This window comes from Dermacentor andersoni, chromosome 4, assembly GCF_023375885.2.
Source record: "Dermacentor andersoni chromosome 4, qqDerAnde1_hic_scaffold, whole genome shotgun sequence".
Classification (NCBI taxonomy): domain Eukaryota; kingdom Metazoa; phylum Arthropoda; class Arachnida; order Ixodida; family Ixodidae; genus Dermacentor; species Dermacentor andersoni.
In genome coordinates, this window is record NC_092817.1 from 111099461 (window position 1) to 111122580 (window position 23120).

General features: G+C 49.8%; 1 protein-coding gene across 3 annotated transcripts in view; it reads right to left on the reverse strand.

Moving 5' to 3' along the window:
• The window catches only part of LOC126537468 (paired box protein Pax-6-like), a 67019-nt gene that overhangs the window by 9745 nt on the left and 34154 nt on the right, over positions 1 to 23120 (reverse strand). For all 3 annotated transcript variants that reach the window (XM_055074279.1, XM_050184477.2, XM_050184476.3), the window contains 2 exons: positions 22926 to 23106; positions 17045 to 17405 (listed from right to left, as the gene is read on the reverse strand). In XM_055074279.1, coding sequence (XP_054930254.1) covers positions 17045 to 17405; positions 22926 to 23106 — 542 coding nt within the window. The remainder of the gene's footprint in view (positions 1 to 17044; positions 17406 to 22925; positions 23107 to 23120) is intronic.

Here is a 23120-nt window from a genome sequence, read left to right on the forward strand (position 1 = left end):
AAAAAATTATGGGGTTTTACGTGCCGAAACCACTTTCTGATTATGAGGCATGCCGTAGTGGGGGACTCCGGAAATTTCGACCACCTGGGGTTCTTTAACGTGCACCTAAATCTAAGTACACGGGTGTTTTCGCATTTCGCCCCCATCGAAATGCGGCCGTCGTGGCCGGGATTCGATCTCGCGACCTCCTGCTCAGCGCTAGTGTGGCAAGCCGGACCTCCCTAACATTAGAGAGAGAGAGAGAGTAAGGAGAACTGGGTGGCAATGACAGGCCCACTCTTCGCTGCGTGTCTTCACGGCGTTCTTCTCATTGTAGCATTCGGCCAAGCAGCAGCGCGTGCATGGCAAGCTGCTATACTATATCTCGCTAATTAAACGCGCGAAGTGTGGGACCTTAGTCCAGTTTGCGCGCATATCATACGCGCCTGGAAAGCCAGCTTCACCGGCACAGCATGGCGAAGCGTACTGATAAAATTTTCCTGGAACCCTATCGTGCACGTGTTCGATAACGCGCCCTTTCACGGGTTATCGATATCGCCAAGTATAACAAGGTTTACAGAAGCGTATAAGGCACGTTTCAACGGCCACGTTCTCGAATAATCACGCATATATTGTGTATACGGTTGCGCCAAAGACCGCTTATCACCAGTCATCGGGCAATGCAAAATGCGGAAAAGTAAATAAATAAATAAAAGCGCATCACTTCTGCACCATTCGGTCGGTCAGAGCTTGGAATTTGGCGATGGAACCTTTCGATTCTGATCACGTTAACCGGCTAACTTAAAGCTACGGGCAAGCGCCCAAAAGGAACTGCTAGAGGAGTTATCTGTCTCCGAAAATGTCGACATACCGATCGCTGGGGTATTTATACGGATAGCTACGATTTCGTTAGTGCCGGCGTGGGCTTGAATAGAGGAGTTAGTGCTCGCAAAGTGCGCGCAGTATCACGGAGTGCGGCAATATTTCGCCAAGACGACGAGGCATATCAGACAGCGATGACGACCGAAGTGCAGCTGATGCTGGGTTAAATAATAATAATAATTATAATAAAAAGAAACCACAATGAGGAACTGACGATTGGCACCCACTTCGACGTCAGCTTGTGCATAACGTTCAACACGAACTTTAACCGACTATGGACACGCCACCTTGTGTATATGACGTGCACGTATTACTGACATTTTAATTGGTCTACGAGGAAGAGCACCTGACATCCGCCAAGATATCAAGGAGGTACAGAGGCTGTCACGGTGCGACGCAAGAAACCTGCCGAGTTCTTTCCCGAGCAAAGCAGCTGTATGGAGTCTGCGAAACTCGTGCCAATGTGGCGTATAAAGTGTTTGCGCTGGCGTCTTGGCGCAGATCTGTGTTGCGTGATTTAGAGCACAGGGAATAAGGTACGGCAATAATAGATAAAAAGCTTGCGAGCGCCGCGAAAGAATTTAGTCGGGGCCAAATCGCATACACTGACTGCCATAATATGGCCACTCGCTATTAAATTGCGAGCATGTCACGCCCTCCGAATATGCGAGAATTTTTTTTTATTTAATGCGCGCTGAGTAAGTAGTCCAGGCTGCCCAAGTGGACGAACGGGTGACAGACGGCGGGATATAGTGCCCTGCCAGCAAGCCGCACAACATAGCCCTTTTTTAACACGTTGCGCGTACGCAGTTTTCAGCTCTATCTTGTTTAAATTGTAACGGAATAAAAGGAAAGCGACACTAGTAACGATCAGAAAAGTAACGCGCCGACGTTTAACGTCTTCCGGGAGGCCGGCGCCTTCTAAAAGAAGACGTCAGCATTCCAAGGTTGCGCGACGGTACAGAGTTGTTACACACATTCTTGCGTTATCGACCTGTTTGCGGGGTCCTCGGCTTATACGCATAACCACCGAGAGCCACAAAACGCTAGACAAACGCGGATTCTCCCTCGCGGCCACCGGTTCGACACAGCGCCGTTCGTTACAGACGCGCCGCGCCGTCCACGTTTTGTACTCGGCGTGCTTTACCTCCGGTTCGCGCTCGGCGCGACGGCTGCACCGAGCGCGGCGATGCGTACGGAGAAGCCGACCCCTCGGGCGACGCGCGGACGCAGCTCTTCGCCTTGCCCTCGACTCCCCACCCACCGACACCACCCAGACGTCGTCATCGCCGCGACTGCTGTGCCTCGATCGCTCAGGTTCCCTTTTCGCACGTGGGCGCGAATGTAGCGAGAAAGCAGGAAAAAGCAGAAACAATACTCGAGCGAGAGAGAGAGAGATAAAGAAAAACATAAGTAAGTGACAAGATAGGGGAGCCAAACGCAGGTCGCCAGGCAGATCCGGATCATCGGGCGACGGGGCGCGCCCTAATCAAGTTTGGCCTGGACCCCCCGTCCTAACGAATCCCATTAAGCGCCGGGGCGGACCCGCCAATGAGCTGTAATTGAATCACGCGCGCCCACATCCGCGCCCTCTCTCTCACAGCTTGGCGCGCATGGAACGATCGCGCTGGTGCCAGCAACGCGGGGCCGCGGAGGTCGTAGGTGAAAGTATGCGCGCACGTGAAGACGCCCCCTCCCGGTAGCGCTGATGTAGCCGCGTGATACGGGCGGCTCTGATCCGTGCATCTAGTAGGCGAGCAGGACCGCGACTCGCGAAACGTGCGTGTCTGTGTTGGTGGGTGGTTAAGAGGAGGCCTGCTAATCCGGAACCGCCGGCGCTCCGGGCGTCAGTCAGGAAGAATTCCTATAAGTGTGCTTGTTCCGATGACCTTTTTCGGTAAAATAACTGTATACGTTTCTACTGAGATATAGCGAGCGCATGTACATGGATCGATTTCATATTTCTTGCAAGGTGACAAATTTAGCAAGACCGATTTAAGAATTGTCTTGCGTATCAGAACGTTAGGAACATGTTGCTCGTAGGCTCGTAAAGAAAGCTACACATCACACTTTGTTTGAGCTATTTATGTGACTACAAAATCCAATATGATGAATGAATGAATGAATGAATGAATGAATGAATTGTACATGTGTATGGGTGTTGCTCTCCATCAGTGGACGCGCTGTCAACTAACCTTTTAGGACAATAAGTAGTAGGCCCCACCTAAATTAAAGCGTCAAGGTTTGATGTATATTTATTTAAGAAATCGCTCTATCAGTCAATCAAACACTGGCCAGGGCCACGAGAGTTGGTCCTGGCCTCGAAGCAAGGCAACTGAAGCAGACACACGGAGGTGCCACCAAGACACTTGACGAGACATTTGCTCGATCGTAACAGCCGCAGGAAGCACTAGACGGCGCTTGTGACTTGCGAATTTAGCGCAATCTTTTCGGCTCACAGAAGGGACGAATGTTGAGTTTAGGGAAACCTCGATATCATACGACAAAGGTACCCATATCATTGGGCACCACTGTTTCTATTCGCAAACAGCGGGTCCACGCACACAGACGAGACACTAAATAAGACTTCGCCCCGGCTCAAACACAGCGGCCTTTGGAAGCATGCGAAAGAGAGCGCCTAAGCAGAACAATCGGACATGTGGCGCCATCTCTACAGAAAGCCTACAAGCATCCGCTCCTTTCACTTCACTTTTTACATCCACTGGCTCTAGCTGGGTGAACAGAGAGAGAAAGTCGTGTCTGTGAGAAAGAAGGTTCCCGTGGGCTTCGCGTAGCGAGGCAATTAGCCGTGCTGATCGAGCAGCCGCCGCAACCAGGCGCGAGGAAAGAATATGGTCGATTCCGCGGATAGTCGATTCGAAGGGACGCAACTTCCCGTAGGGCTTCTGATGTTCGACCAAGCGTGAATATAAGACTCCGCGTTAAAACTGCTGCACAATGGCGATTCGCGCTGCGCGTTTATTCCGGTGTAACTGGATTCTCTGCGAGCCCGACGGGTACCGCACGACTGCAGTTTTCGTGCAGCGTAAATTTAAAGCGCAAGTCGGACGTGCTCCTTAGCATGTGGCGCCAGCCGCGGTGCCCGTGGTGTTTCGCTGCTGGGCACGAGGTCGCGGGTTCGGTTACCTGCCAACGCGCCCCCCACTTTAATGGAAGCTAAATGCAAAAAGAACGCAAGAGCGCTCGTTCGCTTAGATTTATGTGCGCGGCAGAGATGTCCAGTTGGTTAAAATTAATGCGGAAAGCCTCCGCTAACGGCGTCCCTCGTAGTCCACTGTGTACAGTTTCTGAACGTTAAAATCGCGCAATATAATTTTCATTTTTTCTTACAAATCGAGTCGCCCATAATAACGACTAGTGTTAATGTGTATAGGCTCGCTTTAGGGAGCCCCCAAAACGGAGCCTATGCAGTAACTCTAATAACGAATTTTGATTAAAGCAATGAACATAATTTTATCGGCGAGGAAAAAAGAAAAGTAACTTTCTAAAGCTTGTTCTTGCGCGTTGCACTGGGCACCGGAATTTAAATTTGAGGTAATGTGACTCTTAGTGTGGATTATTCTAATCGCCGACACGTAAAAAAAAGGAAAAAAAAGGCGCGGTGCCCGGAGAAGTATACCTCGTGGGACATGCTGTGACAGCAGTCCTCGCGTTGATGGAAATGGCAACGACGGATGGTTTCACTCAAAAAAAAGGTCAGTTATATACACTGGAGGGTACAGGGTGAATCCGTCGAGCCTATCGCTTATCAGGGACGACGGCGCTTTCCGCGTGCCACCGCCAAAGATGCTGACGCACTGTGAAGCCGGTGCCTATAGAGCTGTGGCTGCTCACTTCGCCACGGTCCGCGCGCGCGGTTCTTTCGCACGAAACGCGATTGAGAGCGCTGCAATACGATGGAGCATGAGCGCAGTCACGTGGTTTTATTTCGTATTTCGCGGGCTTTCTTTAAACGCCGAAAAAAATCACGCAGCATGTACGTTGCCATAAAAAAATGGATCGGTCGTTCCTGAACCCCCTCTACAACGCAACGGAACGCACTTGGCCCTAAAGTTATTATTAAATATTTTGCATAATTTATCTTAGCAAATAACTAATTAAGCGGAATACATAAAAAAGATACTCTAAGGTGTTAACGTGGGAGGCAATGTTAAAGGCACAGAGCCTGGAAGATCAGCGAAGTCTGGTGGACCGGGCCTGGGCTACGGCATTAGCCAACGGCTTTCCGGACTAAGAGAGCCGCCCACGTATAGGGGAAGAAAGAACACTTTCTCGCTGTTTCTTACAATAAACGTTCATTCCTCCTCCTCCTCTAAGATGTGCCACGTGACGGTAAACCATATGGCGTTGGTTTCATTCAGCTACGGCTAACCACTTTCTTTTTAAATCCTTGGCACAAGTCACGTGAAGCACCCTGTATACCGGACCCCTCTGGCACTATACGCGAAGCTTACAATGTCAGTTTGTAATGTCACCGTAGATAATAGCGGAGCACTTTTTCATCACAATATACTACCGCACTCAGTTGCAACGGGAAAGCGAGTGGCAAATAGGTCGTGCGTTATAGCTCACACTGAGCGCGACAGTACGCCGACCGAAATCCGAGCTTTTCCGCCCTTAAATTATTCGCTGGAGTTGTCCGTAGCATTATCAAAATTTACCGGGTCCCAGTATGACAATTGAGGCCCATGTAATTCAAGCCATATATATCCTTCACAGGACGAGTGCGTTGTCTTCATCTCAAGCGTTCCAAAACATGTTTACCCTTTCTCATTTTACCCATTCCTCCTCTTCTACGTTCCAGCATAGACGTTGCTCTCAAGAAAAAGACCGTCACTCACAGGACTGTGGCAGAATGCTCCAAAAGGCGTCAACCATGTCTCCTCCAAGAGCGAACTTTGACTCGGACGAGACATTTATCTAGGTTTGGGGAACCAAACACAGAATTACTGCCACGATAACGGCAGATGTGTCCCTTTATAGCTGCATGGCTCACCAGTTGTATGGTGCTTCGCCGTCGTTGCAGCTTCAATTCATGGCCTGCGAGAGCATGCGCGTTCGGGTGAAGGAGAGACGCAAAAACCGCGGTGTGCTTACATTTAGAGGCGCTTAATGCATTTTCAGACGGCCAAAATTTCCAACGGCTTGAGCCTGGGGAGTCAAAACCAACGGATTTGATCATCGGAAGATCGAGCCGCGCGGTAAATCTTGTTCGTTTCGACATCTATGCACTTCACACTTCGAGCGATCCGTGCCTTGGATCAGAAGCTAATTGCTCTCAGCAAACACATTTTGCCGCGTTTGCGCTCGCGCGACAGAAAAAAAAAAAGAAACAAATAAAAAAGAATGAAACCCAATCGGAGGCCACCATACACGCGAGAAGCATTCTTAATCACGAAACGAAAGCGCCCGCTCCCACCGACCCGCGTCCCACATCCCTCGTTCCAACCCGAGCCGCGGCTCTCTGCGGGGCCGAGCCCTCGGGAGACCCCGGGTGTAAACTGTTCCGCGAGCAAAACCACGCGGTGAACGGCGACGCGGTGGCGTGTCCGCAACCTCGGCACGCCCGTTCCTTGTCTACAGTTGAGAACGCTCGCCGCCGCGTAGGGGTGCGCCGGGCAAGGAAAGGCTGGAGGCTCTATCGGGAAAGACGGGGGGAGGCTGCTGCGAGCTGCGCGGGTAACTGTTTCGCGTTGAAAACGAAACGCGGTGGCAAGCGAGCACGGTGCCGCTCGGCTCGGCTCCCCAGAGGTGATGAGAGTCCCGGGGAGCAGTGCAGGGTACATACGCGACGGTTTGGAGGAGGCGTGGAGCCTCCCGCAGGAGTTTGTACAGTCCAAACCAGCGCCTCCCTCTCTTTGTGCCGGGGCATCGCTGCATCTCTCAGCCGTGGAGCGTATATATGTACATACACACACACGCCCGCGCAGGGCTTTCCCGGTTTCTCCTGTATACAAGCTCTCTACACAAGCTCCCTCCCTCCCTCTCTCTCGGGCGCAAACAGGATTATCCTAATTTGGTCGTTACAGGGGGCTAAAGTGTTTGGGAAACCCGGTCGTTAAATCGATACAGTTGCGTTGCGCGCCTTTTTATTTATTATTTTTTTTTTTTCGCTCCCCACGCCGCCCGCTTCAACATCTCCTCCCGCTCCTCCGTTCCCGTTGTGGCCTCCGCCGGTTTCGCGAGCTCGCGGCCTGCGCGTCGGCGACGACCCACGACAGTACGCGTTTAGGGAGTGGACTGAGACTCTCGCTGCTACGCTTCTTTTTGTTCTCGTTTTTTTTTCGGCGCGGACGCCCACGCTCCTCGCGTTAAAGCGCGAGCTTGGAAGAAAAGAATAAAAGCAGAACGAGGGTTGAGCAATAGGCTGACTGTGTAATGAGGAAACCGTAGCGCCTCGCGGCTTCTTAGGCTCGGCGGCAACCCTCCCCTGCAGGCCCTCGGCCCCCGGAGGGCGTTGGAACGGTGGCGACTCCTTTGTAGAATGTCATACAGAATGTCTCTTTGAACGCGGCCTTCCAGTTTCGGCCGCGCTTGTTGGCCTGCGTTGGAGTGGATGAGGCAGATGAGAATAACGCCTTGTTCCTCCTACGCTCACTCACGCCCATTCCGCATTCCTCACTCCTCTCCGCGTATAATACGCGAAGAAACAGCGAGACACGCGAGGAATCCTCCGGAATTGGAGTAGACATGCTGCAGGAATGGAAGCAAATGGCGCGAGGTTAGCCACGACGGGGCATTATATATATATTATTCGGTCTGCCCACCGCGTGGAGGATTGGTAATTATGTGCGCGATGTGGTGGACAGATACGGACACACAACTGCTTCAAGTAATTTGCATAGTTTATTCTTATCCGATCGCATTCTTCTTATTTAACAGACGTTCGCGGGCCCAACCACAGAGCCATACAGGTGTACAGCGCGACGTATATGATCATTTATGCCGTTCAACAAGCTTTTGAAATAAACAAAAACAAATAGCCACGCTGTTGTTGTTTTCTTCGCAATTTTAGTCTCGTGTTGTGCTTTTACTCTCTCAACACGGTACAGGACGGTCGTGCTGTCATTGCAATTGCCACGATAAACCGAAAAATGAGGATTACAAGTTTGTAAGCCTAAAAAAAAAAGAAAACGGAGAAAGAAGACGAGCAGCTTTCTGCTGCCAAGGAGTGATCGCACCGAGACTACTGAACGCAGCTCTTTAGAACCACTGTGTTTAATTCGTGTGATGTTTCGTCTTTAGCTTATATACTTTGTTTCACTTCGTGCTTCGAACGTGGTGTTCGGGATGTGTACTATTCCCAACGAGAGGGTAGAGCTGACGTTAGGTTTACCAGCACTTAGATAGTATCGATGCAACTCAGAATAAAAATGAGCTTGCTGTAACCGTCCATGCAGACTGCGCCAGAGTTTTGCACACTTCCTATGTATATAGGTATTATAAAAATGACCTCTTCTTGTCGCCCCCTGAAGGTCGACTTTCTTTCTTTTTCTTTCTTTCTTTCGTTCGTTCTTTCTTTCTTTCTTTCTTTCTTTCTTTCTTTCTTTCTTCAAGGCTGCAAGAACCTTCACATTTGACAAGGGACTGCAGCCAGGTTGGTTACACCACTTACAAGGACCTCTCATCTGCGGCGCAAGTTATGTTGTTTAGCTTGGCCCAACAGAGGTTACCATTTTCTCCCACGAAATTATGCTTCGAAACCCGCGGCTGTCACGGTAACTTACTACAGTTTTTTATTGACCGTAACGTAACGGTCGCGTGTACGATTTGCGTTTATAGGCGCCTCAAGCGAACCTGCATCATAACAAAAATCCGCAAGATTGTCCCTTTCACACACAACTAACGCCGCAAACGATGCGGATTGTTAGACACAGCGGTTCACGGAGGACTTTTGATTGAGGAAACCGCTGAAATGCTTCTACGATTGTGTAAATGCGTGCAAATGAGCTACGTACGCTTCGGGTATCCAAAAGCGGCGTGATTCTATGTAATAGATGGACATAACGTGCGCGTTTCATTTACGCGCGTCCGTATATATATATATATATGCACAGCAAGCGTATAGCATCCTCTTACGAGTTCCATCTTGCCTCCCTTAAATTCTATACGGTATGCATACGCGCGCGCGCGCTTAGTATGCAGAGTCTGTCGCGCTCCACGGACGAGGATTCGAAAACGGAACAACGCTAGCGTGCACTTCCGGGATTCGCCGACGACGCTGCGAAACACCGCTTTGCATGCACGTTTTCCCCGGGGGATCCGCCCGGCCCTGTGAGAATGCATGCCTGCACGTTTAGCGCTGAACGAGCTGCAGTCTTCCGACAGTCGGCGCTATAGCATCATTCGCGACATTGCGAGACGCGATTTAGAGTCGTACACATATGTACGAACCGCGGTATTCGCGACACATCCGCGTCCCAACGATAATATATACAAGTGTGTGTGTGTGTACGACAAGCTATATATGCCATGAATTCTGAACCTCGCCGCATGGAAGCGCGATGTTTACGGAAGTGCGGTTGTAAAACGGCATTTACGAACCGCCTTTACGAGGCACTGTATACGAAGTGAGAATGGGAATGGAAGGCAGCGGCCATATAACAACGAGCTATAATGTTCTCGTGTAGTGCTACGGTTTGTCTGAAGGCTGTCAATCGCTTCATGCGCGCACGCTGTGCTAAGTTGCTTTTGCAAGCGAGGCAACAGCGCTGTAGCAACGCAACATTGCACAACGCAACGAAACATTTCAACACTGTCACGGACGTATAGTTAACGCTGTATAGAGCAACCGCGGTAAGGGCTGTTGATTCAGGTTCGATTACGGCGCGCTTTGTATACTGTATACGGCTTCTAAAAAGAGCGGATACTGGACGAATTACGATCGCGGTTTCGACAGGGCAGCAACATTTATTCGGACCAACGAGCGGATAGGTCTCATAAAATAAGTCTATGAGAAAGCTTGCGTAGTAATATTCTGAAGCGAGCGAAGTATTTCATCAAAAATAGCTATTTTTTTTATTAATTTGAATCCTGTATACGTTTCCTCTAAGGCAATTTCTTCCAGGCCGATGAATTAATTTAACATAGCGAAGACGGAAGCACTATCGAGAACGTTCCGCTTGGTGAGCGGTTGCTTTTCGGTTGTTCTATCTTTTAATGAGTTACGTGTATAAATTAATGCTTCAATCCGGGCCACTTGGAAATATAACTATGCGGAAAGACCCGTGAATTAAATAATATACATCAAATTGTTATTTTCAGGCTAGAGAACTAGCGCCAGCCTCTGGCATTTCCGGGAAAGAAATAATAAAACTGCCACACGTCACTCGAGCAAGCCCAAATCCCCTTCACATTTAAGGCAGCACATCTCTCCGTCGTGCCGGTTGGCCACGTGGGGCCGGAGGGTTGCGCTGAGCGTTGAAAGAACGCTATTTTATTTTCATTGACTTCGGAAGTAATTCATAATGTCGCCATAGTAGCTGTCTTTGTTGTTATTATTATGCATCAAAGGCTCCGAAGAGCGAAATTCGCGTTCCGTGACTTACGCAGAAGAACGTGTATATATAGTATGTGTGCGGGTCACTCTTCTTTCGTGCGGTTAAGGTCACTGAGAGGTGCTCTTCGCCGCATGCACATAAGCGAATTGGTAAAGCGCACTTACAGACTGTGCCTGTAAATGTTTTCACCAGTAGACGTCTGTTAGACACAAGGAAAGACGACTGGATCGATAAGGCGAAGAAAGCTATTCGCTTAAAGAAAGAAAGGAAAGCAGCGTGCTTTGTGTTGCGTCTTACGTGCGTGACGGTCTAGCATGGCTATTTGAGTTAGAATTTAAGCGCACCGAAGAACCGGACACAGAAAGGAAGTCGACAGGACAGCGCTTGCTTGGTTGTAAAGAGCACTGCGTACTAGAAATATATTGCAATAAGATGGCGAGTTGGGCTGGTTGGTTGGCGTTGGCCTAGTTGAAGCGCTGTCTTGTCTACTTCCTTTTTGTGTCCGCCTCTCCGGTGTGCTTCAATTCTAACTCAAATATGAAAGGCAGCCAACTAGCCCAACTCGCTATCTTACTGTAGTATGGTTAAGTAACAGAAGAAAAAAAATTATACCGCCTGAATTCCAGCAATAAATTTTGAACGTCATCAAATGATTTCTATAGAAATGCTTTCTTTACCTTACTTCGCCCATGCTTATCATTAACTCTAGAAAAACCTTGCGTTCGACGTTAAGAGCGATATTCACTCGTCCGCAACAAGAGGTCGCACGTCTATAAGAGAGACACAACGCGTCATTCTTGGAGCGATCGAGTTCCGCGGCAGACGCGCACAAAGCCGAAAGATGCCAGAAAAATACATTTTCCTCCGAAACAAAACGCAAACGTCATTCTGCAACGTGCGGCGAGCGTGTTCATTCGCGTCGCGAAGGTGCTTCAGCCTTCCGATGTAACCTCCCAGAAAGCTACGCGTCATGATCACGAAAAAAGAAAACACGGAGGGGGGGGGGGGGGGAGCCGTGGGGGTTGAGCGGAGGCCAGACAGCGCAGCACGCATACCTTGCAAGGCGCCACACAGCGGCGCGTTCGTGCCTCAAGCGAACTGCGTGCGTCGCCAACACAAACCCCGGCGTTGTTTCCGCTTGGCGGAGCACGAGCGGATTTGCGCGCGCTCTCTCTACCCAGTTTCTTTCTTTTTCCTCCGTGTTCGATCACTGCCTCCGCGCGTCTCTATAGTCGCCATCCCGAAAAATGAAGAAGAGAAAAAGAAAAGGGCGCGACGAAATAAGCGAAAAGGAAACAACTCAACCATGCAGGAAGACTCGAGTGGCGGATTATATATCGTGTCATTCTCGGCGTTCCCGTCTTTAATCCCGAGTCGCTCGAATGTTGCCGCATCTTCTTACCTCCGCACCGCCCTCTCCAATATTGCGCAGCTGGGTTGCTCTTGCTTGTCTTCCTGCATACGTCGCCTTTGTAGCGCGTGCGTATACGCGGCCATATTTACTATATTTACCATCTTGAGCTATTTGCGACTTGTGATTAGAGCATACAGTTGCGTAAACTGCGTGAAAAATAAGCCACGGCGCCGGCGCTTCAACAAGTACTACAGTACAACAAGTACAATAAGTACTACTATATATACTACAGGAACACAGTCGCGCCAACCAACTGAATGTTGCAGTTAAAGTCATCGCTTTCGCTCGACTAAAGAAACAGTTCTCGCGTTCAGGTGACTTGAGGTGGTTTCGAGACCGTCAAACATTATACGGTTTGACTGCCTGTACCGTGACAGTCTTCGTTGATTTCTTACCCTTCTTTTCCTTACTCCTTTCCAGAACCGAAAACCTGCAACTTAAACCCCAATGTTTCAATTACGAGCTGATTCTCAGTACTGAGCTACTTCGAGTGAGGGACTTTTTTTCTTCTTCTTTTAACGTAAAAATTAATTCATTAAACGTTAAGAAGTGGCGGGTGACAGATATACCGTTTCGCTTCGAACGCAAGCGCGATGTGTTCATTATGTATCGTTTCTGAACCAGCAAATCGAAAGCGGCCACAAAATCTGTTCTCGCCAAGTCTGCAGTGGCAACGGATCGCGTTCCGGGCGCATCTATTTCACGACACGCAATACGTATCGTGTTCGAAGCAAGTCTATAGTACGGAGAAACGTGATCGGTGCCGACAAAAAAAAAAAGAAAGAAAAAAAGAAGCATTTCGGCCGGTATATTGCTGCGCGGTTGTTGAAAGGTATGTGTATATGCCAGAGGTGCGCCTCCACTGAAAAATGCTGCGACTATATTAACATAGCTGATGTTTACATTAGCTGTATATACTATGAATACACACAAAAGCTACACACGCGGCATTTAGCACACTGCTGGTACCTCTGGACGTTATGGGAGGATTCGGTTAACAATAAATCCACAGTAGAACCACGGCCGCTCGATGGAAGAGCATAGAACTGTACTAATCGGGGCAGCAACTGCTTTACTCCTAGGCGCATACGCTAAGGAAGGTTTATCTACGCGTGCATAAAACGCTTCCAAGGAAAGCTTCTGCTTAGCCTGGCGAAGGCAAGTCCACTTGTGGAAGTGTGGCTCCATGTCACATTCTCTCTTCCACCGCTGTCGATCACTACAAGCCTTCATCTTCCTGTGAACCTCATGTCTGTAGCGTATACAACAAGCGTGTTTGAGTATATTACGTCTCAGTATACAACAACGCAAGCATATCTTTTGTCTCTTGCGCGAAACGTGCGTATGCGGCAGAGATTTCATGCACGGCACTCATCGCTTTCGCGGCTCCAACGGAGTAGAAAGAAGGAGAGAAAGAGAGAGCTTGCGTGAGAGAGAGAAAGAAAGAGAAGGTATAGCGAATGCGGCGGCGAGAAGGAACGCTTATACCCGCTCCGGAAATCGATCGTCTCGAGGTGGATGCCTCGCATCGACGATCCGTATAAGGGCGAATTTGCTGAAGAGGATATAGGGGGGAGAGAGAGGAACGAGTACTGATCCGACGACGCCTCTATCTATGCATGACGTCGCAGCGCACAATACAGCGCGCACCGCCCGCCTCCGCACGGAAGCACCTCGCATAGGCATCGCCGCACGCATAAATGTATGCACGTCCTTTGCATATTTTCACAGAAGTGCGCGAGCGCGCGCGCATTTTCCGGGCCGAGGACCTTGCGCGGCACACTGGAGCGCTGCGCGCAGCTCGCTGAGCAGGTCGGAGCCGGCCACGCGTGCGCCGCCATTATTATTGAGCCTTTGAACGCGAACGGCGTTTTCAAAAGATGCGCGGCACCGTGTAAGAGTGAGAGCCACGCGGCCCGCATGCGTATGTACACATGTACGCATATAGGATAGCGAGAATGCGCATGCCGGCAGGTGTTGCGCGATCTCCACAGTATGCAACTCGAGCGAGCGAGCGAGTTCGGGCTACGTACGGAGAGTCCACGGAGAGGTCGAGGAGGAAGCGGGGAAAGCCGATCGAAAGACGAGCCAGCGAGTCTCTCGGCGCGTGCTCGTCGTGACCGTTGGCGCGCTCTGCGTGTGCTCGCGGGGCACGCTTAATTAAATGAACACCGGACGGACGGACGGACGGACGGACGGACGGACGGACGGACGGACGGACGGACGGACAGATAGATAGATAGATAGATAGATAGATAGATAGATAGATAGATAGATAGATAGACAGACAGGCGGATGGACGGATAGATAGATAGATAGATAGATAGATAGATAGATAGATAGATAGATAGATAGATAGATAGATAGATAGATAGATAGATAGATAGATAGACAGACAGACAGGCGGATGGACGGATAGATAGATAGATAGATAGATAGATAGATAGATAGATAGATAGATAGATAGATAGATAGATAGATAGATAGATAGATAGATAGATAGATAGATAGATAGATAGATAGATGTGACCGCCTCCCTCCCCCCCTCTCCGAAATTATTGTGTACCAGGGATACGTGGCATGAAACGATGTGGACAACACCCGCCTATACCCCGGCCCCTTCCCCAGACATGTGCCCCCCTCCCCCCCTTCACTAACTGCTGGAAAAAATTCCCCGGCTACGCCACTGCCAACGTGCCCAAAGTGCCATCCATTGTGACGTATAGTGCTGCATGTGTGTGTGCGTTGTGTGCGTAAGAACGTGCGTGCTTGTATGCATGATGCATTTCTGTGTTGCTGTCGCTTCCCTTCTGAAGAGTAGGCAGGTGTTGTGCCCCTTCCGGTGGCAGTCGCCAGCCTGCTCCTCGCTTTCCCTTTCCTGTTAATTGTATATATGTGTTCAAAACAAATAATAATAACAATAATAATAATAATAATAATAATAATAATAATAATAATAATAATAATAATAATAATAATAATGCCAATTATTTACACGGGTTAGGTTTCTTACTTGTGTTGTGCATGGTACTTTCATTTTTAAAAATCTTGTGACTTGCTTTTGTTAAAAAAAAAGTATTTCTTTCTTCTTCGGCTATATATATATATATAACGATTCTCCCGAACCACGTGAGCCCAGCCCACCCTTTCCACCCCTCTCAGATGTTTTCTTTCGAGACACCCTCAATAAGCCACACGCAAAGCAACGCATGCATGTGTTGTGGAAATAATATATATATATATATATATATATATATATATATATATATATATATATATATATTACGTCAAACTCTTGCCTTTGCTTCTGAATTGTTGATAAATTCGACTTCGCCTGCCATCTGCGAGCCGCCTGGTTAGCTGAGATGGTAGAGCGGCTGCCCCGGACAGGCGGTGATCCCGGGTTCGAGTCCCGGACCATGACGAATTTTTCTTCAACTGCGGAGCTTTTCTTTCGAAAAATCCGTCTTTGTAGCAATTACCACGAACGGGTGGATGTCTGATTTTCCCTTTATTAATTACTTCTCTCCACCATGCGGGTTTCCGCATAACTATTACTATTACATCCATTTACTCGTTACACGCGCAGTTAACTGGGCTGTTGCGTGCGCCCCGTTCCCACCTATATCTGTGCATTTAGTTCACCTTCTCGTTGTCTTCCCTCTCTATATACATATACGCTCAAGTTGCAATAAAGCGCAGCAACCGCAAGCGCGCTGCCGTTATATCCCGAACGTTGCGGTGCTATTTTCTGAACAGGTCTAAGAGGCGGCACTTTGCCAGCAAGAAAGAAAAAAATAAGAATAAACGAACGAGAGCGAGAGGGAGAGAGAGAGAGAGCGAAGAAAGAAAGCACTGAGGCTGCAGCCATCTGCAAGCCGTTCAAGCAGGCGTTCGAGCGTTCACCTAATTGGCGCACGCTTCGGCGGCGCCCAATTAGGCTTGGCTGCGCACCGGCAAAACACATATATACGCGACGTACTCGCACACACACAAACACACACGGCGCTGACTGGAACATCGAGCACACAGATGCGCTGCGCTATAGCAATACGAGCCGCGGCGCGAAATTCCGCGAACCGGACCGAACTGGTCGCTTCGATCGCGCGGCTGCATGCTCCGGTCACCTGGACGGTGCGCCGCGCGATCCCGTTCGATTGATGGCCGCTCGGCTATGTAGGGAGTGGGGGAAGTTTAGAAAATTAAATTAAATCGTGGGGCCCAACGTCGCGAGAGAGAGAGATACTGCCACAGCGGATTATGAGCCATGGTACACCGCGCCGTGTGAAGGGCTGCGTATGAATTTTGAGGTTCTGTGGCGTACACATATATAAGTATATAAGTATGCACTTGAGCGTTTTTGCAAATTCGGCTGACGGCGTCCTTTCATGGCGTCGTCTGCTCTCCCGCGGAGCGAAAGGTTGCTTCACTGCATCGCATGGCAGCATCGATGCAGCATGCAGCTTTGGGATTCCGCTAGCGACTTGAACCTTGTGCCTGCGGGTCTAAGCCACGTGAACTTCGTTTTCGCCGACGAAGACCTTGTTGCCACCGAGGACTTCACGACTGAAGAAGTTGCCGGGAGTGTCATGGAAGAGACCTTGGCGGACAGCGCCTCCGACAGCGAATGCGACTACGCTAGTTGTGCCCCTACGCCGGTCACCTCCGCAGCGGCCATCGCAGCTGTTGACACGCTACGAATGTACCTCGGGAGTCCGGAGTTCGACCAGATCTTTGGTTCGAAGTTGGATGGTATGGAAGCCGCAATCCTGAAGTCCGCACTCGCGAAACGTGTTCAGGGGACGCTGGACCACTTCTTTCAGCGGCAATAAATCAGTATGCCCATGTTAGCATTTTTTTCATAGTCCACATATAACGAAATAGCGGATATAGCGAAGTGATTTCCGATTCCCGCCGACTTCGTTATAACCGGGCTAGACTGTATATATATATATATATATATATATATATATATATATATATATAGTGACTGTGATTGTATGTCTATCTTTATCTCTACTTTGTTATCACTTTACCTCCCCTTCCCTCTCTCCCCAGCGTAGGGTAGCAAACCGTACCTTCCCCTCTGGTTAACCTCCCTGCCTTTCCCTTTCCTCTGTCTCTCTCTCTCTACGCAAAATGCGCCGCCTAATTAATAAACCAGCCCTCTGCGGCAAACGTCACCGGAGGTGCACTGCCGTCGCTCTTCATCCCCCCCCCCCCCCCCCGCCGGACGCTGTTCGCTCACCCTTCTTGGCGTCGTGCGCCGTGGGGCTGGCGGCTGCGGCGAGCGCCGAGGGCGTGAGCGCCCCCGCCAGGGGACTCGGCGGCGCCAGCGCCGGACCCCCCGCGGCCGCGGACAGGGGCGGCGGCGGCGCGGCGCTCGCCGGGTACCAGGGCCAGGGCTGGCCGTTGAGCATGCGCAGCTTGTCGTACACGGACTCCGGGCATCCGCCCCCGTGCACGGCCGCGGCCGCGGCGGCCGCCGCTGCCGCCGCCGCGGCAGCCTGGTGGTGGTGGTGGTGCTGCGTCTGCTGCTGGTGCTGGTGGTGCTGCTGCTGCTCCTTCTGGGCGGCGAGGTTTCGCAGGACCCGGTTGATGGAGGACACCTGCGACGGAGGTGGGCTTAGCTCTGGCGCGCGCGTCGGTTAGGCGCGTACTATATACACTGCTGTATATACACGGGCGAGTCGAGGCCGCGGGGGATGCGGAAGGCGTGTGTACAATGGAAGGAACGGCACGAAGCAGAATAGCGCGCCTTAACGCGGAGAAGGGGGCCGAACGCTGTAGGAAGAAAAAGGCAGGCGAGGCCAAAAACTAAAGTGAGGAAAAGTAGAGAGAGAGAGAGAGAGAGAGAGAGAGAGAGAGCAAGGAAAATGTACATCGAAGCATTGATTCAAGCATCGACAATTCCATGCATTAACGGTCAAGTGCAACGAAATTTTGGACAGCATGAACAGCCAACTTTCGGATAGGTGTGTAGGTAATATGTAGCGGCCTCTGCGCACAACAATTTAAACTTGAAATACAAATGGATGCATCGGAAAAATATTCCAAAAGTAGACGTTCCTATAATGCCATTGGAAATATCATTGGGATACGTCGTGGAAAGAAGCTCGCTTTTCACTTTCATATTGCCAAAACTCGCTGAATTAAATATATATATATATATATATATATATATATATATATATATATATCACTTTTTTTTCTAATCCTCTCTCACTCGCGTGCTCACAATGCATATATGCCAACTTCTCGAAGGACACACGTCCAAAAACGCCGGTGGTGGTTCACCGGCTGCTCCGCCGTCAAGTGCGGCGAGGCCACCGCGTCACAATACCACTTGCAACGGAAAGAGTAAAAGCTCCGGGCCATTGTTTTGCGCGAAACCGTTTACGCACCGCCGCCGCCGCCGCCACTCGAGTCGCAGCGAAGTCGGACGCAGCGGAGTCGACAGAGCTCCGCTCCTCCGACGCGGCGCGCGTGGCTGTGGCATTTCCCAACTATACGCGCACGCGTAGCAACACTTGCAGGCAGAAAACGCACGGCATTCCGTGTGCGGTGACCGCCGAGCCAGAAAGAAAGGAGCACAGCTCCAGCGTAGCTTCTCGATCACTTCGATCGAAGCCGGGCAGCGAGCCCACATGCGCTGCCGACGACGTCGCGCGGCTTGCAGTTCGTGCGGTATGTTGTCTCCTAAAGCAGTTGCTATACATACTGTTGCGAATGGGTTGGATTTATCTACCACGAGACTATGGGGAGGGTGGGGGATGGGTAAACCGGTCGGGGGAAACCCGCTCCTTCCGAGTTCATACTTTCCACCTCTCTCGCTAGGTCCACTAATAGCGGGAACTCCGGCATTATACATATACTACAGTATATAGTGCGCTATGTATATAGTACGTGTCCATACGGTGTATACGGGATCTGCAAGTATGGCGGTTCAGCCTTCGTAGGAATTATGGGAAGTAAATGAATTCTACCTGTACGAGCTTTATCCTACTGGCTTCGAACGGCTTTGCGACTTTGCAAATTAATCGATTTCAGCAAAAGAGGGCGTTATAAATGCAACAAAGCGCAACGACTATAGGCGTGTGCTCCGTATCCTCATCCAGTAAGGATGGCGAACGCGCAAGTTCGCCGTGTTCCTCCACGGCATAAGGACATCGGTGGCCGCGTTCCCTGGAGCAAAACAAGCATGGAGAGCGACGACATTACAAAGCGCACGGCACGACAGTGAAGTGTTCCGAAGAGCCTTGTTCTTTAATTAAGCAGTCACTTAAGCGTCGTCCAGGATCGAGAGTTGGCGCTATAGGACTTTTGTCACGCTGGTGACTGGCTTCAGCGTGCATATATATATAGGGCTTGCTCAACGGTGCGTGTGAGTCAGCCCGGCGGCGGCGCGTTCTGTCGAGCATACCCCAAATCGGGCGCGACAGCGCAAGCCACACCCCGAATGCCTGATTAACGTTCGGAACGGGCTCTTGCGCGCGTTCGCACGCGGTTGTGCCTGCATGCGTTTCTCTCTCTGCACCTTTCTCTTTTGCGATGGCGAAAACACAGAGATGACGACGGTGGGGAGTTCGTTGCGAAGCTCACGACTTTTGTCGCGCCGCTGTCATTTGCGAGTGCACAAATATACTATACGCTTTTCCGCCTTCGCGTGGTGTGACTAAACGAGATATATTGATCGTTGTCTCACGTCCGCGATCATGAAACAGCCTGTTTCGTCACTCACGTGTCTCGTCAGGCTCGAAACGGGCACGCGAGACCAAGGTCTTTTCGTTCATCTCCATGGCCGTCGATCGGGCTTTAGAGTTTTCGGGCGACTGCGCGCGGCCGTTGCTTGCGTTTCAAGTGACACAGCGATCGAATTTCTCTCTGTGTACTTCCTTAACACGTATCCTGTTCCGCAACCGCGTTTAATGCGTGGTCGCATCAGGGTGTCTACCAAGTTGACATTTCCAAATTCTCTGAGTTTTCCAGGTTTTCCCTGAGTGCCATTGCAAATTTCCCGGAGTGATGCAGAACTATGTTTTATGTCAAAACGGACTGAAACCATATCGCCTGATGCAGTCACTCTCTAGTAAGCACATGAAAAAATAAAAACGTGACTTAATCCAATTTGAATACTAAGCAGCCGTGTTTATGTTATTCAAAAAGAGAATAGAAGGCAGGGGTTAGTAAAATGCACAGCAAATAAAGTGTCTTCGAAAAAAATTGCAAATGGGGTCGGACATTATCAAATACGAATAAAAAGGAGATGCATATAGAAGCAAATATTTTCAAATATGAGCTATTTCTATCAACTGATAGCAACCTTAGTGGGATGAGGCCCGAACTCTGTCACAATTGAGATTCTCTCTCAACAGCTCGTAAGTCAAACTCAACTGTCCTGACATACTCTCAGCCCGCGCACGACGCCCGAGTGATGTGTTTCACTGCTTTAAAGAGTTTATTTTGGTTTGGATGAGGGACACCTGCATCTCGCCATCAGCCAAAACTTTATTTTTTGAGCTCAAGCTCCTACAAAACGGCGGCAGCAAGCTTCCATTCCCGTTTATACCTCAATGCGTAGGTCATTTCTGTTCTTGTCCGCCTTCCGCCACTCGTTCGCCCCAAGGACCATTTGAAGCATCTTGGTTAGTTGCACAGCCCACGACCAATTTTTCGAACTCCCTAGGGGCCGCGAAAACGTCCGAAAAATCGGCCAGTTGAAAAAAAATAAATCCGTGTCATTTACTGCACTTACTGCACTCAAACCGCGACAGGCACGTTCGAAAACCCTCTGCAGGCCTGTCGGTACACATATTAGGCATATCGGTGCTCGTACTGTGACAGGAAATACCGGGTGCCTGCGTGTATAATTAAGAAATACATACTGTGTTCCGTGACCCCTTCCCACGCTTGTTATGCTTCACTGCAATACTTTTGCGTAAGCTTCACCAAGTAACATTTCTGTACAGACGCGGAGCTGACTTTCAGGAACCAGCATTATGCAACGCACCGTGTTTTCCAAGTTTCTAAGCCAATCGCGAGGACCACAAAGGCGGAGTCCGTGCCATTGCTGACAGCAGCTAATTCTTTCACTAAAAAACTCGGCACCGAACGGCAAGAAGCTTCATAGCGAACGTCGAAGCAGCTAGGCCTAGCGTTGGCGCAGTGGTGGCAACGGCTGCCAGCGGATCTGCGTGCGAGAGTGCCGGTTCGAGGTTGCGAAGTAATCAAAACGGCAGTGGTGGTGCCTTTGATTATTGCCGCTTCGGACCTGTGGTCACGGCAAAACGTCCGGAAATTCGGACGGCGAAGAGTTCTTGCGTTGGAAATTTCACACGTTATTATACGTTGACTCTATGGGGTACGTGGTGGGGCCGCGAAGCCGTCCAAATTATCTGGAATCCGGAAAGTCGCTCGTTGACTGTACACTAGCAACTCCCCCTGCCGACGACAGGGCATCAAAGACAATTCATTACGATTCCTGTCTGTTACTCGATCCAGCATTACCTCGACTTTCGACCCTTTCAATAAAATTGCCGCTAATTTTCCCTGATAGAGGCCCCCTGAGTTTTCCCTGACTTTTTCCAGACTACTCAAAATCCCTGAGAATTCCCAGTTTTCCCGGTTGGTAGACACCCTGTCGCATGTGCTATACAATTTTTGCCTGCGTGTCTGGGCGCGGTTACCAGGATTATTAATTGATCGATTTATTTATTTATTTATTTATTCATTCATTTACTTATTTAGTGCATATTACGTGCGAGAAAAGAAAGTAATCACAGAAAGGAAAATTTAAAACATTAGGGCAGTGCAGGCAAAACAAGGAACAAGTATTAGGGCCGGTTACTCAATGTGAGTGTTTGCTGGGTGTTTTAGTCAGTTCCATTCTGTTACTAATTCTGGTGGAATTGCCAACGTCCACTCGCACGCGCCGAACCAGCGTTGCCAGATTGGAAAGTCGGCACGACACCAGAAACTCGCTAAAATTTCCCCAGATTTCACCAGAAAATAAAATTGCCTTAAAATGCACAAAAATGACCAAGAATTAACATTCGTCAAGCACTCATCTTATTATTTATATAAAACCACGATGAGAAGCCTTTAATCATCCCTTGGAGCATCGTAGATGCCTGAACGAAACCTGCGTAGCATATCGTCTGTAATAGTGAACTTCACGCAACACCCCTCTCTGGAGGTCAACGCTGTGCGAATTCGTACAATGGAACCCAAAGTTTTCAGCGACATTTTGTTCCTGTACTTCGTTTTAACACACGTGACCTGACTGAAGACACGCTCCACCACTGCATTCGACACTGGGTAAGAAAGACATGACAGTGCAAACAATGCAAGTTCCTGGTAGGGCTTTTCCCCCATGGCATTTTTAAACTTGAAAATTCTAGCCCAGAATGTTGCAGAATCCTCAGGAAGTTTCCCGTCGAAGACGGGCCTGCGCAACAGGTTTTTGTGACAGCGAAACGAGCGGAGCATCAGCACGTGTGTTGGCTGGCCACTTGACGCATTGCCAGTGGCCCGGCGTTGCTCTTCCCGTGCTTCCCACGGTAAATTCATTCCTCCACTAGAACAGCCGGTGCCGTCTATTGAAAGGACTTATAACTATACGTGCGTTGAAACCTAGCGCTAGCATCACACGCTAGCACAAACCTTAGCTACAGTAAGCGTTATATAGTTCACTGTACCCTAGCAGTAGCACAGCAACACAGGGATTTCATGAGGAATAAACAAATACAAATATAGGCCTTAGAATCGTGGCGGCCGCTGGCGCTACCTAGTGTTAAATGATTGGATGAGCAGCGCGGGTAGACGGTAATTTCGGTAGAGCGGTTTTCCCCAGATATCCCCAGATTTTGTCTGGTGTAGTAGTTTGTTGGCCTGGCCACCAGGAGCTCTACATTTTCACCAGATTTCCGAAATCTGGTGGCCAATTTCACCAGATGGCAACGCTGCGCCGAACACACGCGTATATATGTCTTTCATCACTTCTATAAGTAAAATATAAGTATATTAGAGCATTGTATCGCGGTTGTTCGCTCACTCAGAAGCCCCGCTGCAAATTCCGGCGCGTGTGTATAGTGTATGTATAGAGACCGGACAATGTATGCGAGACTCACGCTGGGTATGTTGTCGTTGTTGCAGACCCCTTCGGAGAGGAGCCGGTCTCGTATCTCCCAGGCGAAGATGGAGGGGCACTCGCGCTTGTACTCGGCGATCTTGCCCACTACCGGAGGAGTGGCCACGCGAGGCTTGCTGCCCCCGATGGCCCGGGGACGGATCGAGCCCGTCTCGTAGTACCTGCACGTTGCAGC